At 44.4% G+C, this 13899-nt stretch overlaps 1 protein-coding gene across 1 annotated transcript in view; it reads right to left on the reverse strand.

Annotated features, from left to right (window-relative positions):
- The window catches only part of LOC139247795 (annexin A5-like), a 66500-nt gene that overhangs the window by 10640 nt on the left and 41961 nt on the right, over window positions 1–13899 (reverse strand). The window contains exons 8-9 of the mRNA XM_070871786.1: window positions 7589–7645; window positions 27–120 (exon numbers count right to left, since the gene is read on the reverse strand). Of these exons, the coding sequence (XP_070727887.1) occupies window positions 27–120; window positions 7589–7645 (151 nt within the window). The remainder of the gene's footprint in view (window positions 1–26; window positions 121–7588; window positions 7646–13899) is intronic.

Here is a 13899-nt window from a genome sequence, read left to right on the forward strand (position 1 = left end):
ATGAAAGTTAAGCAAGCAAAGCACACCTTGCCGAAGGTAATGAACACTCTTGGTCCCAATGATAGTGAGGAACATCGACTCATCAGTACCGCATTTCAGTTCTCCAGCTTGAAACAGCTCCTGCGGTATAAAGATGTTATTCGTTATAGAATCATAGAATGTTACACCACTGAAGTGGGGCCGTTCGGCCCATCGTGCTTGAGCTCGCTCTTTGAAAGAGTGGTCAAATATAGTCCCACATTCAGTTTTTTTCCTTATAACCCTGTAAATTAGTTGTTTTCTTCAAATGCATGTCCAGTTGCCCTTTGAAAGTTCCCATGGAATCTGTTTCGTACATTCCAGATCTTAACAATCCTCTGTGAAGAGATTTCTCATTTCCTCTCTAGTTTTTTTGCCAATTATTTTAAATCTATGACCTCTGGTTACTGACCTACTTGCCGGAGGAAATAGTTTCTCCCTATTTTCTCTATCAAAACCCCATATCATTTTAAATACTTCTATTAGGTGTCTCTTTCTCTGCTCGAAGGTGAACTATCCCAGGTTCTCCAATCTCTTCACATAACTGAAGTTCCTCTTCCCTGGTATCATCCTGGTAAACCTCCCCTGTACTCTCTTTGGTGTAATTGAAAGTATAATCTTCCTAAGTTGTAAAGAAACAATCCATGCATTTTGATCCGCTGTAAAACCTGCTAGAATATTCATTTAGAGCTAAACTTTATTGTGCACCTGTGAAAAATACCACAGTGCTTCTCAAGTGTTAATCTTATTAATGTTAAATTAGACTAGGAGAGAGCTTCTTTAAAATAATAAATAAATAGAGCTTCTGCTATATCTAAAGTAAGTTTTAAATGGGTAAAGAATTAAATTTAAACTACATGTGTGTCCAACACTGGGCATATTAGAACATGAATATCCTTCAGACATTGCGATGAGTAAACAAAATCACACCAGAGCACTAGTGTCATTTACTGTAATCCTGCATTCTGTAGGTTGCCTGCTTTTCAGTGCAGAGATAATGGGGCCCAAATTTTCCCAGGAGTTGCTCAGTTAGTTCCCAGCCACTTACGCCTGTTTTGGGCATTAAGCAAGTTTAGCCAGCTAAACGTTACTCCAAACTAACTTAGGCCAGCGTAAGTGGGCACTCTTGTACGTTCAGAAAAACCTTGCGGTGACTTAAGAAATCAGTGCAGGCAGCCAGAGATAGGGGACCTTGCAAAGCACTAAACACCTTCTCAACAACGTTAAAGAAGCATAAATACATTTAAAGCACCAAGCACTAAGCAAAGCAGTACATTTGCATCAAGCACTAAACAAAGCACAAAAAGTAATAAACAATTAATTAATAAAAAATAGAAGGAACCCTGCACCTAAAGCACCAAGACCAAAGTAATAAGCAATCAATCAATCTCAGTACATAACAAATAAAAAATAGAACTTCTACCTTAAGGAACACAGTGGGCCGCAGATGAGGGAGCCCATTCGGCCAGGGCTAGGGATGGCGTGCTTCGGGCCTCTCCCACACAGCCTGCAGCGCGCACTCTCAGATTCGGCCTGCCAGGAGCTACTGCACATGCGCGCAGACTCTAGCGCGCATGTGCAGAGGTCCCAGCACTGTTTTCAGCGCCGGGACCTAGCTCCATCCCCAATCCACTGGGCCACGCTACGCCATCACTAGGAGAGGCTGGGGAGCGGCTAGAATCGGGAGGAAGATTTTCGGCGCGCTTGGAGGCGGACAAAAGCGGTGCATCTTGGGTGAGGGCACCAGAAAAAGGGATTGGGGAAATTTGAACTCAGGATGTGGAATTGTACTAGACTAGTTCACCTTTTGACTTGCATCAGACCAGATGCCCACTGGATAGTTTGAAGAATTCTCATGGCTTGAGCCGAATTTAACAATCCTATTACAAAAGCAAAATACCCTCCCCCAGCCTCCTCTCCTCCTCTCCTTCCTCCCCCCCCGCCCCCCCAACATTGCTGAGGTTGGCCATGAACCAGGGATCTGTACTGAGGCTTCAGCTTTTCCCTATATTTATAAATGACTTGGTTGAAGGAATAGAGAGCTGTATATCTAAGTTTGCTGCTGACACCTCGTTAGGTGACACAGTAAATAGTGTAGATGGGAACAGAAAGTTGCAAAGGAATATTGATGGATTGAGTGGGCAGAACTGTGGCAGATGGAGTTTAATGTGGGAAAATGTGAGGTCATCCACTTTGGACTCAAGAAAGATAGGTGAGTATTTTCTAAATGGTGAGAAGCTGCGGCTGAGCAGAGAAATTTAGGAGTCCAATTACAGAAATCACAAAGCTAGTGGACAGGTACAAAACAATAATGCAAATTTAATAGAATGTTGACCTTTTCTCAAAGGGATTGAAATACAAAGGGATGGATGTTATGTTGCCGCTGTACTAAGCTCTGGTCAGCCCCCATCTGGAGCACTGCTTTCAGTTCTGGGCACCATAACTCAGGAAGGATATATTGGCCTTGGGGTGGGTGCAGCGCAGATTCACCAGAATGATACTGCGAGAAAATGGGTTAAATTAGGATGATAGGTTGCATAGACTGGTCTTTTATTCCCTTGAATATAGAAGATTATAGGGTGATCTACTGAGGTGATTAAAGGATTTGATAGGGGATATAGGGAGAAAACTATTTCCTCTGATGGGAGAGTCCAGAACAAGGGGGCATAACCTTAAAATTAGAGCTAGGCTGTTCAGGGATGATATCAGGAAGCAATGCTTCGCACAAAGGATAGTGGTAATCTGAAACTCTCTCCCCCAAGTCAGCTGGTGAGGCCAAGTCAACTGAACATTTCAAAAGTGGGATTGATAGATTTTTGTTAGGCAAAGGTATTAAAGGGTTATGTAACCAAGCTGGGTAGATGAAGTTAAGACACAGATCAGCCAAGATCTAATTGAATGACGGAACAGACTCGAGGGGCTGATTGACCTACTCCTGTTCTTAGGTTACGGTCACTGTTTGGATGATGCTCCCTTACTGTCAGATTATGAGTTAATTCTGGCTCATTACTCATTCATAAATCTAGTATGGCAAGATAAGGTTTCATCATAGCAAGGATATCTCTCCTCAGCACTAGCACTGAGTTATATTAGTTACATCTGGGCCAGGCCTCCTGCTCCTGAAGACAGTCCCAGATGTTATTACAAATACAGGAGACTGGGCCTAATGGAACCTCAATGCATATGACATGACTTTTGTAGCATCCCTGCCCAATGTAGATGGATTTGGGGGCTGGACCAGGTGGTGGGAATATTCCAGTGACATTCTTTCCAGGACTCAGATGAGAAGTAAAATCTGTGGACCTCATGCAGAATATGATGTATTCAGTAAAAGAATCTTAATTCCCCATTAGCACTTTCTTTATAGCAATTGTGACAGGTTGTTCCCAAATTTTCATCTATTCAGCCTCCATTTGGTAACCTAGATTTCATTCCCAGGTACACGTTAGGCTTTTTGTAAATTGTCGATTTAGAGACGAGTGCAATGAATAGAGCAGAGATGATTTATTTCGTTCATTCTGGTTGCTCATGTTCACATGCATCTCCTCTCCTTTTCCTCCTCCACAGGGTTTCTATTTATAGTGACTCTCCCAGCTACAGAGGTAGTGACAATTGGGTTGCTGCTTCCTATTTCTGACATTAGAACTATGTCACTTCATGTCCAAATTCCCTCCTTGCTGGGACACCTGCTGGAGAACCCAACTAAAAACAAAAATAACCCAGCACACACACTAAACTTTCAACAATGGTCCATTCTGAAGGTCTATATACCTCTGCATATTGTTTCAATAACTGCTGTCTTTATTTTTTTAAATGGAGAAAGGCCGATTTTACAAAACAGAGATGTTATTTAGCAAGACTGGACTGGAAACAGCTACATGAATGAAATCAGTATCAGAGCAGTGGGAGGCATTCAAGGAGGGGATAGTGAGGTCTCAGAGCAAATATGTTGCTATAATGAAAAAGGGTGGGACTCCCAAATCTAAAGCCTCCTGGATGTCAAGGGGCAAACAGGGCAGGGATAAGGCAAAAAAAAAAAAGAGGCTTTTGTCAGATACTGACAGCTCAATACTGCAGAAACCCAAGAGGAGTATAGAAAGTGCAGGGATGAAATTAAAAAGGAAATTAGGAAAGCAAAGAGAGGGCAAGAAAAAATATTGGCAAAGAAAACCCAAAGATGTTTTATAAATATATAAAGAGCAAGAGGATAACAAAGAAAAAAGTACGGTCTATTAGAGACCAAAAAGGTTGTCATCTTCTTAGGCGGTCCCTCGGATCAAGGATGACTTGCTTCCACGCCAGGAAGGGATGAGTTCAATGAGTTCACAGGTGTTTCAATGAAGGACCTAATATTCCAGGTCTCGAACTGCATATTGAAGGGTGGAAGCTGCCTTTGCGTGGATTCTTTTAATGTGTGGTGGCTGTTACACACCAGCCACCACACTGGCTTGACAGAGCTAGGTCTTGGTCCAGTGGCAAGGGTTAACCAAAATGACTGGAGACCAGCTCTGCTGCACCTTAAAAGGAGCGGAGCTGTGGGGCCCTGGACAGCATATTACTCCAGGGAGCAGCGCAAGCTGGTGCAGGAGGGCGATGGCTGTGAAGTGGGCGACTGGATTGGACCAAAAAGGTAACCTGTCTGTGGAGGCGGAAGACGTGGGTACGGTTCTTAATGAATGCTTTGTGTCTGTTTTCACAAAAGAGAGGAATGATGCAAACATTGTAGTTAAGGAGATAAACATAGTGAGACAGAAAATATTAAGGCGTTTAGCATCTCTGAAAGGAGGTAAATCGGCAGGCCTTAATGAAATGGATCCCAGCCCATTAAGAGAAGCAAGGGAAGAATTAGCAAAAGCTCTGATCGCCATTTTACAATCCTCCCTGGCTTCAGGTGTAATGCCGGAGGACTGCTAAAGTTGTATGGTTATTTAAAAGTGAGTAAGGGATAGACCGAGTAATTACATATCAGCCCAAGCTCGGTGGTGGACAAATTATTAGAAAAAATTCTGAGGGACCGTATTAATCGTTATCTAGAAAGGCATGGCTTAATTAAGGACAGTCAGCATGAATTTGTTAAGGGAAGGTCGTGTCTGACTAAGTTGATTGAATTTTTGGAGGCAATAACCAGGAGCGTCGATGAGCGTGTTTGATGTAGTCTACATGGATTTTAGCAAGGCTTTTCACAAGGTCCCACATTGCAGACTGTTCAGAAAAGTAAAAGCCCATGAGATCCAAGGGAATCCGGCAAGTTGGATCCAAAATTGGCTCAGTGGCAGGAAGCAAAGGGTAATGGTCGCCGAATGTTTGTGTGACTGGAAGGCTGTTTCCAGTGGGAATCCGCAGGGCTACTAACTAGGTCTCTTGCTTTTATTGATATATATCAATGATTTAGACTTCAATGTTGGGCCATGATTAAGAAGTTTGAAGATGATACAAAAATTGGCCATGTAGTTGTTAGTGAGGAAGTAACTGCAGGAAGATATCAATGACTTGGACGTGAAAGTTGAGGGTATGAATAAGCAGTTTGCAGATGATATTAAAGTAGGCTGTGTGGTTGATAATGAAGAAGAAAGCTGCAGACTGCAGGAAGATATCAATGTACTGGTTAGGTGGGCAGAACAGTGGCAAATGGAATTCAATCCGGAAAATGTGAGGTACTGCATTTGGGGGAGGTCTAACAAGGCAAGGGAATATATACATTAAATGGTACAACACTGAAAAGTGTAGAGGAACAAAGGGACCTTGGAGTGCAGGTCCACAGATCCCTGAAGGTAGCAGGTCAGGTAGATAAGGTGGTTAAGAAGGCATATGAAATACTTGCCTTTATTAGTCAAGGCATGGAATACAAGAGAAAGGACGTTATGCTTGAACTGTATAAAACACTGGTTAGGCTGCAGCTGGAGTACTGTGTGCAGTTCTGGTCACCACATTACAGGAAAGATGTGATTGCACTGGAAAGGATGCAGAGGAGATTTACAAGAATGTTGCCCGGACTGGAGAATTTTAGCTATTAGGTAAGATTGGAGATGCGGGGTCTGTTTTCTTTGGAACAGAGGAGGCTAAGGGGAGACCTAGTTGAGGTATATAAAATTATGAGAGCCTGGATAGAGTGGATAGGAAGGATCTGTTTCCCTTGGCAGAGGGGTCAACAACCAGGAGGTATAGATCGAAAGTAATTGGGGCGGGGGGGGAGGGGATAGAGGAGATAGGAGGGGAAATTTCCCAGAGGGTGGTGGGGGTCTGGAACTCACTGCCTGAAAGGGTGGTAGAAGTAGAAAGCCTCACCACATTTAAAAAATACTTGGATGTGCCCTTAAAGTGCTGTAACCTACAGGGCTACGGGCCAAGAGCTGGAAAGTGGGATTTGGCTGGATAGCTCTTGGTCAGCTGGCACAAAACACGATGGGCTGAAATGGCCTCCTTCCGTGCTGCAAATTTCTATGATTCTAAGATATCAATGGACTGGTGAGGTAGGAAAAAAAGTGACAAATTGAATTCAACCCGCAGAAGTATGAGGTAATGCATTTGGGGAGGGCCAACAAAGCAAGGAAATACACAATAAATGGTAGGATTCTGAGAAATGTAGAGAAACAGAGGGACCTTGAAGTGTATGTCCATAGAGCACTGAAGGTAGATAAGGTGGTTAAGAAGGCATACGGGATACTTTCCTTGATTAGCCAAGGCACAGAATACAAGAGCGGGGAGGTTATGCTTGAACTGTATACAATACTAATTCGGCCACAGCTAGAGTACTGGTCACCATATTACAGGAAAGATATGATTGAACTAGAGATGGTACAGAGGAGATTTATGAGGATGTTGCCAGGTCTGGAGAATTTGAGCTATGAGGAAAGATGGGATAGGCTGGGGTTATTTTCTTTGGAACAGAGGAGGCTGACGGGAGACTTGATTGAGGTGGATAAAATTATGAGGAGCCGAGATAGAATGGATAGGAAGGAGCAGATAAGTCAATAACCAGGGAGCATCGATTTAAAGTATTTGGTAGAAGGATTAGAGGGGAGTTGAGGAGAACTTCTTTCACCCAGAGGGTGGTGGGGGTCTGGAACTCACTGCCTGAAAGAGGCAGAGGCAGAAACCCTTAGCACACTTATAAAGTACTTGGATAGGCACTTGAATTGCCATAATCTACAGGGCTATGGAGCAAGAGTTGGAAAGTGGGATTTGGCTGGATAGTTCTTTTTCAGCTGGCACTTACACGATGGGCCAAATGGCCGCCTTCTGTGCCATAAGTTTCTAGGATTCTATGAAAGACAAAAGTTGGAAGATTGTAGAATGGTTTACAAAAAGCCTTGATTTACTGTAGCACTGCAAGATGATGGGGCTGCCTAACAAACATGCAATTCAGTTACTCACTTGGTCAGTATTATATTGGTAAATTGTTTTAAATATTCATCTCGAGCAGGCTCAATAACCAAATGAAGTAGATACAGTAGCACAACAGCCTCAAAACTAGCTAAAAATGTGCAAGATCAAAGAACCTATGGAATTATTTAAAGAGTAAGGCCTGTTACCGAAAAAACAAGTTCAACCTTGAAATGCTTTGACTAACCTGTGCATCTTTTTTAACTGCGGTTTCATCATATGCGGTGTTCTCATCTCTATTGGCCTAACCAGAGAGGAAAGAAATGTTAATTGTTATAATTATGATTTTCACAGCTGGAATGAATTTCTACAACTGACGGATTACGATGTTTTGTCATCATTCACGCTAACGGAAAGCCCAGAAATTGCTGGAATGGTGCTTCTCGCAATGAAAATCATTAACTGAACGTTTAACCTCACTCTTCAGAAAGCGCTATGTTTGCACCGCAAATATTTGCTGAAAATGCAAATTGATAACATCGCAGCGATGTCAACGTCGCATCTGGGACCTCATGAACATCATGCCTAATAGTCCATTTCCTTAACCAATGAAACAAGAGGAGAGAGAAAAAAACAGAACGAATAACAGAAGGAAATAGGGTGAACTATCAAATCAAAGACCAATGCATATAAGGTGGCCAAGGTTAGTGGGAAACTAGAGGATTGGGAAGATTTTAAGCAACAGCAAAGAATGACTAAAAAAGCAATAAAGAAAGGGAAGATAGATTACGAAGGTAAACTTGCGCAAAACATAAAAACAGATAGTAAAAGCTTTTACAGATATATAAAACGGAAAAGAGTGACTAAAGTAAATGTTGGTCCCTTAGAAGATGAAAAGGGGGATTTAATAATGGGAAATGTGGAAATGGCTGAGACCTTAAACAATTATTTTGCTTCCGTCTTCACAGTGGAAGACACAAAAACCATGCCAAAAATTGCTGGTCATAGGAATGTGGGAAGGGAGGACCTTGAGATGATCACTATCACGAGGGAGGTAGTGCTGGACAGACTAATGGGACTGAAGGTAGACAAGTCCCCTGGTCCTGATGAAATGCATCCCAGGGTATTAAAAGAGATGGCGGAAGTTATAGCAAGTGCATTTGTTATAATCTACCAAAATTCTCTGGACTCTGAGGAGGTACCAGCGGATTGGAGAGCAGCTAATGTAATGCCTCTGTTTAAAAAAGGGGGCAGGCAAAAGGCAGGTAACTATAGGCCGGTTAGTTTAACATCTGTAGTGGGGAAAATGCTTGAAACTATCATTAAGGAAGAAATAGCGGGACATCTGGATAGGAACAGTGCAATCAAGCAGACGCAGCATGGATTCATGAAAGGGAAATCATGTTTAACTAACTTACTGGAATTCTTTGAGGATATAACGAGCATGGTGGATAGAGGTGTACCGATGGATGTGATGTATTTAGATTTCCAAAAGGCATTCGATAAGGTGCCACACAAAAGGTTACTGCAGAAGATAAAGGTACGCAGAGTCAGAGGAAATGTATTAGCATGGATAGAGAATTGGCTGGCGAACAGAAAGCAGAGAGTCGGGATAAATGGGTCCTTTTCGGGTTGGAAATCAGTGGTTAGTGGTGTGCCACAGGGATCAGTGCTGGGACCACAACTGTTTACAATATACATAGATGACCTAGAGGAGGGGACAGAGTGTAGTGCAACAAAATTTGCAGATGACACTAAGATTAGTGGGAAAGCGGGTTGTGTAGAGGACTCAGAGAGGCTGCAAGGAGATTTGGATAGGTTAAGCGAACGGGCTAAGGTTTGGCAGATGGAATACAATGTCGAAAAGTGTGAGGTCATCCACCTTGGGAAAAAAAACAGTAAACGGGAATATTATTTGAATGGGGAGAAATTACAACATGCTGTGGTGCAGAGGGACCTGGGGGTCCTTGTGCATGAATCCCAAAAGGTTAGTTTGCAGGTGCAGCAGGTAATCAGGAAGGCAAATGGAATGTTGGCCTTCATTGCGAAAGGGATGGAGTACAAAAGCAGGGAGGTGTTGCTGCAACTGTATAAGGTATTGGTAAGGCCGCACCTGGAGTACTGCGTGCAGTTTTGGTCATCTTACTTAAGGAAGGATATACTAGCTTTGGAAGGGGTACAGAGACGATTCACTAGGCTGATTCCAGAAATGAGGGGGTTACCTTATGATGATAGATTGAGTAGACTGGGTCTTTACTCCTTGGAGTTCAGAAGGATGAGGGGTGATCTTATAGAAACATTTAAAATCATGAAAGGATAGACAAGATAGAGGCAGAGAGGTTGTTTCCATTGGTGGGGGAAGACTAGAACTAGGGGGCACAGCCTCAAAATACGGAGGAGCCAATTTAAAACCGAGTTGAGAAAGAATTTCTTCTCCCAGAGGGTTGTGAATCTGTGGAATTCTCTGCCCAAGGAAGCAGTTGAGGCTGGCTCATTGAATGTTTTCAAGTCAAAGATAGATAGATTTTTAAGCAATAAGGGAATTAAGGGTTAAGGGAAGAGGGCGGGTAAGTGGAGCTGAGTCCACGACCAGATCAGCCATGATCTTATTGAATGGCGGAGCAGGCTCGAGGGGCTAGATGGCCTACTCCTGTTCCTAATTCTTATGTTCTTATGTTCTTATGAACTAGTCAAACTAGAGACAGAAAGATAGAGAAGGAAAGAAAGAACGGTTTGAGAAAAAAAGAGACAAAGAAAAAAAGTATTAAAATCAAGCAGAAGAGAACATTGTAACCCATTTGTGTTTGGGAATTGTTGTATTGATCCTCGAGATGTTAATAAGTGAATGGCAGAGTAGGTGACAAACATTCTTCCTCAAATATTGTATTCCCAACTTATTTTCTGAAATAAATCTTTAGAATTTGCTGTGTGTCAAAATAGCTTTGCACCCTGACTTCTGACATTAAAAGGCGTGTGCATGGCAAGACTGGGAGAAAAATACTCCCAAGACATTGTTTTTTTTTTAAAATCTCTGGGACCAATTCATTACCTGCTGGAGTGAGACTCCACAGCTTCACTTGTTCCCCTTCTGGGCCTCCAAGGTTTGAGTTTTATGTCAGGACCATAAATCCCATCATTATGACATGAATTAAATGGCAACAGCTAGATTAATTCCCATTAACGATGCAAATCCAGCCATTTCCTGACAGGCAATTTATTTTCCGACTTTCAAGTCAGCCAAGGCTCCCTCTATAGGCAGGCGGTGGTCCAGGGGAGTCCCACATTGTCTGCAGCCGGATAGCAGAACCAGGGCAGGAGATTCCGACTGGCCAGAAGAGGTCAAGATAAGTTTTGAAAAATGACTTGTGTCAGAATTCATGGACCAGGAGCAGGAGTGCTTCCCCCAGGCCCCACAAGGAACAAGGAGACCTTGTGCCTCCCCAGCCCACCCTGCACCGATCACCTCCAGGCCCTCATCCCACTGACTGCGGGGGACTGTTCCCACCGGCTGCAGCCTCTTGCCACCAAACTGCGTCCCGTCCGCCAGCCAGGTAGTGGATCTGGCTGGGTTTGGATGGGACTCTGGAAACATCTATGTAGATGAGGCCCTGTCATTAAGATTGGCAGGATCTCCACATCCTTGGACTCTCAGGGTGCATCACTCATGTGCACCATTCCCACCCCTTCAAAGTCAGGACCATATCTGAAAACATTCAGAAAATTATTACTGTGTGTTTTTTACATTCTTAAAGGGTCACATTTCTCAAAGCAGCAAGGTTGTCAAAACTGTTCTGTTTTTTAAGAATAATCTGGATAAACACCATTACATGGGTATATTATATATATATATATCCCTGTCCTCATTGAGCTCCATTGGCTACTGGTCCCCCAACACATCCAATATAAAATTCTCACCTTCGTATTTAATTCCCACTGTAGCCACACCCCTCTCCATCTCTAATCTCCTCTCATTATCATAGGCAGTCCCTCAGAATCGAAGAGGACTTGCTTCCACTCCCAAAGTGAGTTCTTTGATGGCTGAACAGTCCGATATGAGAGCCACAGACCCTGTTACAGATGGGACAGACATTTGTCGGGGGAAGGGGTCGGTAGGGCTGGTTTGCCGCGCGCTCCTTCCGTTGCCTGCGCCTGGCCTCTTCACGCTCCTTGCGTCGAGACTCAAAGAGCTCAACGCCCTCCCGGATGGACTTTCTCCACCTCAGGCGGTCTGCGGCCAGGGTCTCCCAGGTGTCAGTAGTGATGTCGCACTTTACTAGGGAGGCTTTGAGGGTGTCCTTATAATGTTTCCGCTGTCCTCCTTTGGCTCGTTTACCATGAAGGAGCTCCGCATAAAGCATTGGCTTAGGGAGTCTCGTATCTGGCATGCGTACTATGGGGCCTGCCCAGCGAAGCTGATCGAGTGTGGTCAGTGCTTCAATACTGGGGATGTTAGCCTGGTCGAGGACACTGATGTTGGTGCGCCTGTCCTCCCAGGAGATTTGCAGGATCTTGCGAAGATATCGTTGGTGATATATCTCCAGCGACTTGAGGTGCCTTCTGTACATCGTCCATGCCTCAGATCCATACAGGAGGGCGGGTATTACTACAGCCCTGTAGACCATGAGTTTGGTGGTAGAATTGAGGGCCTGGTCTTCAAACACTCTTTTCCACAGGCGGCTGAAGGCTGCACTGGTGCACTGGAGGCGATGTTAAATCTCCGCATCAATGTCTGCCTTTGTTGACAAGAGGCTCCTGAGATATGGGAAATGGTCCACGTTGTCGAGGGCTGCACCATGGATCTTGATGATTGGGGGACAGTGCTGTGCGGCGATGACAGGCTGGTGAAGGACCTTTGTCTTACGATGTTAAGCGTAAGGGCCATGCTTTCATATGCCTCAGTGAATACATTGACTATATCCTGGAGTTCAGCCTCAGAATGTGCGCAGACGCAGGCGTCGTCGGCATACTGCAGCTCAATGACAGAGGTTGGGATGATCTTGGACCTGGCCTGGAGGCGGCGTAGGTTAAACAGCTTCCCACTGGTTCTGTAATTTAGTTCCACTCCAGCGGGGAGCTTGTTGATTGTGAGATGGAACATGGCAGCGAGAAAGATTGAGAAGAGGGTTGGAGCAATGACACAGCCCTGTTTGACCCCAGTCCGGACGTGAATTGAGTCTGTAATGGATCCATTGGTAAGGATCACGGCCTGCATGTCATCGTGAAGCAGGCGAAGGATGTTGACAAACTTTTGGGGGCATCCGAAACGGAGGAGGACACCCCATAGACCCTCACGGTTGACAGTGTCAAAGGCATTTGTAGATCGAAAAAGGCCATGTATAAGGGCTGGTGCTGCTCCCTGCATTTTTTCTGCAACTGGCGCGCTGCAAAGGTCATGTCTGTTGTGCCCCGTAGGGGACGAAATCTGCATTGTGATTCTGGGAGGAGCTCCTCAGCCACAGGGAGAAGACGATTGAGGAGAACTCAAGCAACAACTTTCCCAGTGGCTGAAAGCAGGGAGATTCCCCTGTAGTCGCCACAGTCGGACTTGCCCCCTTTTTAAATATGGTCACAATCACTGCATCTCTCAGATCTCCCAGCATGCTCTCCTCCCTCCAGATGAGAGAGATGAGATCATGTATCCGCGCCAACAGTGCCTCTCCGCCATATTTTAGTGCCTCGGCAGGGATTCCACTCGCACCCGTAGCCTTGTTATTCTTAAGCTGTTTTATGGCTTTGCCTACATCGTGCAACGTTGGAGTTTCACTGAGTTGGTGGCGGGTCGCATGCTGCGGGATGGAGTCGAGAACACTCGAGTCAAAGGCAGAGTCTTGATTCAGGAGATCTTCAAAGTGCTCCTTCCATCGGGCCCTGACAGCCTCGGTGTCCTCGAGTGTTTCCCATAGAATCTCCTCTAGCCCCATAACCGCACCCCAAATTATGTTCTTCCAATGTGGCCTCTTGTGCAACTTTCTCCCTTTGTCCCACTGTTGGCAGCCGTGTCTTTAGCCGCCAAGACCGCTGGAATTTCCTCACTAAACGCCTGCACTTCACTCTTGCTTGTTCTTAAAATCCACCTCTTTGACCAAGCTTTTGGTCAGCCATCCTAATATTTCTTCCGTGTCTATTTATTGATTACATTATTGAATTCAGGGATACAATTTTACATTTGCGCCACAAAGCAGTTATGCAAATGCATAAAAATAGGTATGAACATGAAGGCAAACAATATCCAGAGTTAATTTTGTTCAAACATATCTACTATAAACTGTTCTCTCTCCACATGTACTGTTCCACTCCCCTTCAAATCTGTAGTCATCAACCCATCCTCAAAACAAACATGTTTGACCCCTCTGTCCTTGCAAACTATCACTCCTCCTCCAACCTCCCTTTCCTCTCCTAAGTCCTTGAATGTGTTGTCGGCTCCCAAATCTGTGCCATCTTTCCCATGTTCAAACCCTTCTAATCAGGTTTCTGCCACTGCCACAGCACTGAAACAGCCCTCATCAAAGTCACAAATAACATCCTATGTGACACTGCTAAACATCCCTCCTCATCCTT

Source organism: Pristiophorus japonicus, chromosome 2 (assembly GCF_044704955.1).
Source record: "Pristiophorus japonicus isolate sPriJap1 chromosome 2, sPriJap1.hap1, whole genome shotgun sequence".
Classification (NCBI taxonomy): domain Eukaryota; kingdom Metazoa; phylum Chordata; class Chondrichthyes; family Pristiophoridae; genus Pristiophorus; species Pristiophorus japonicus.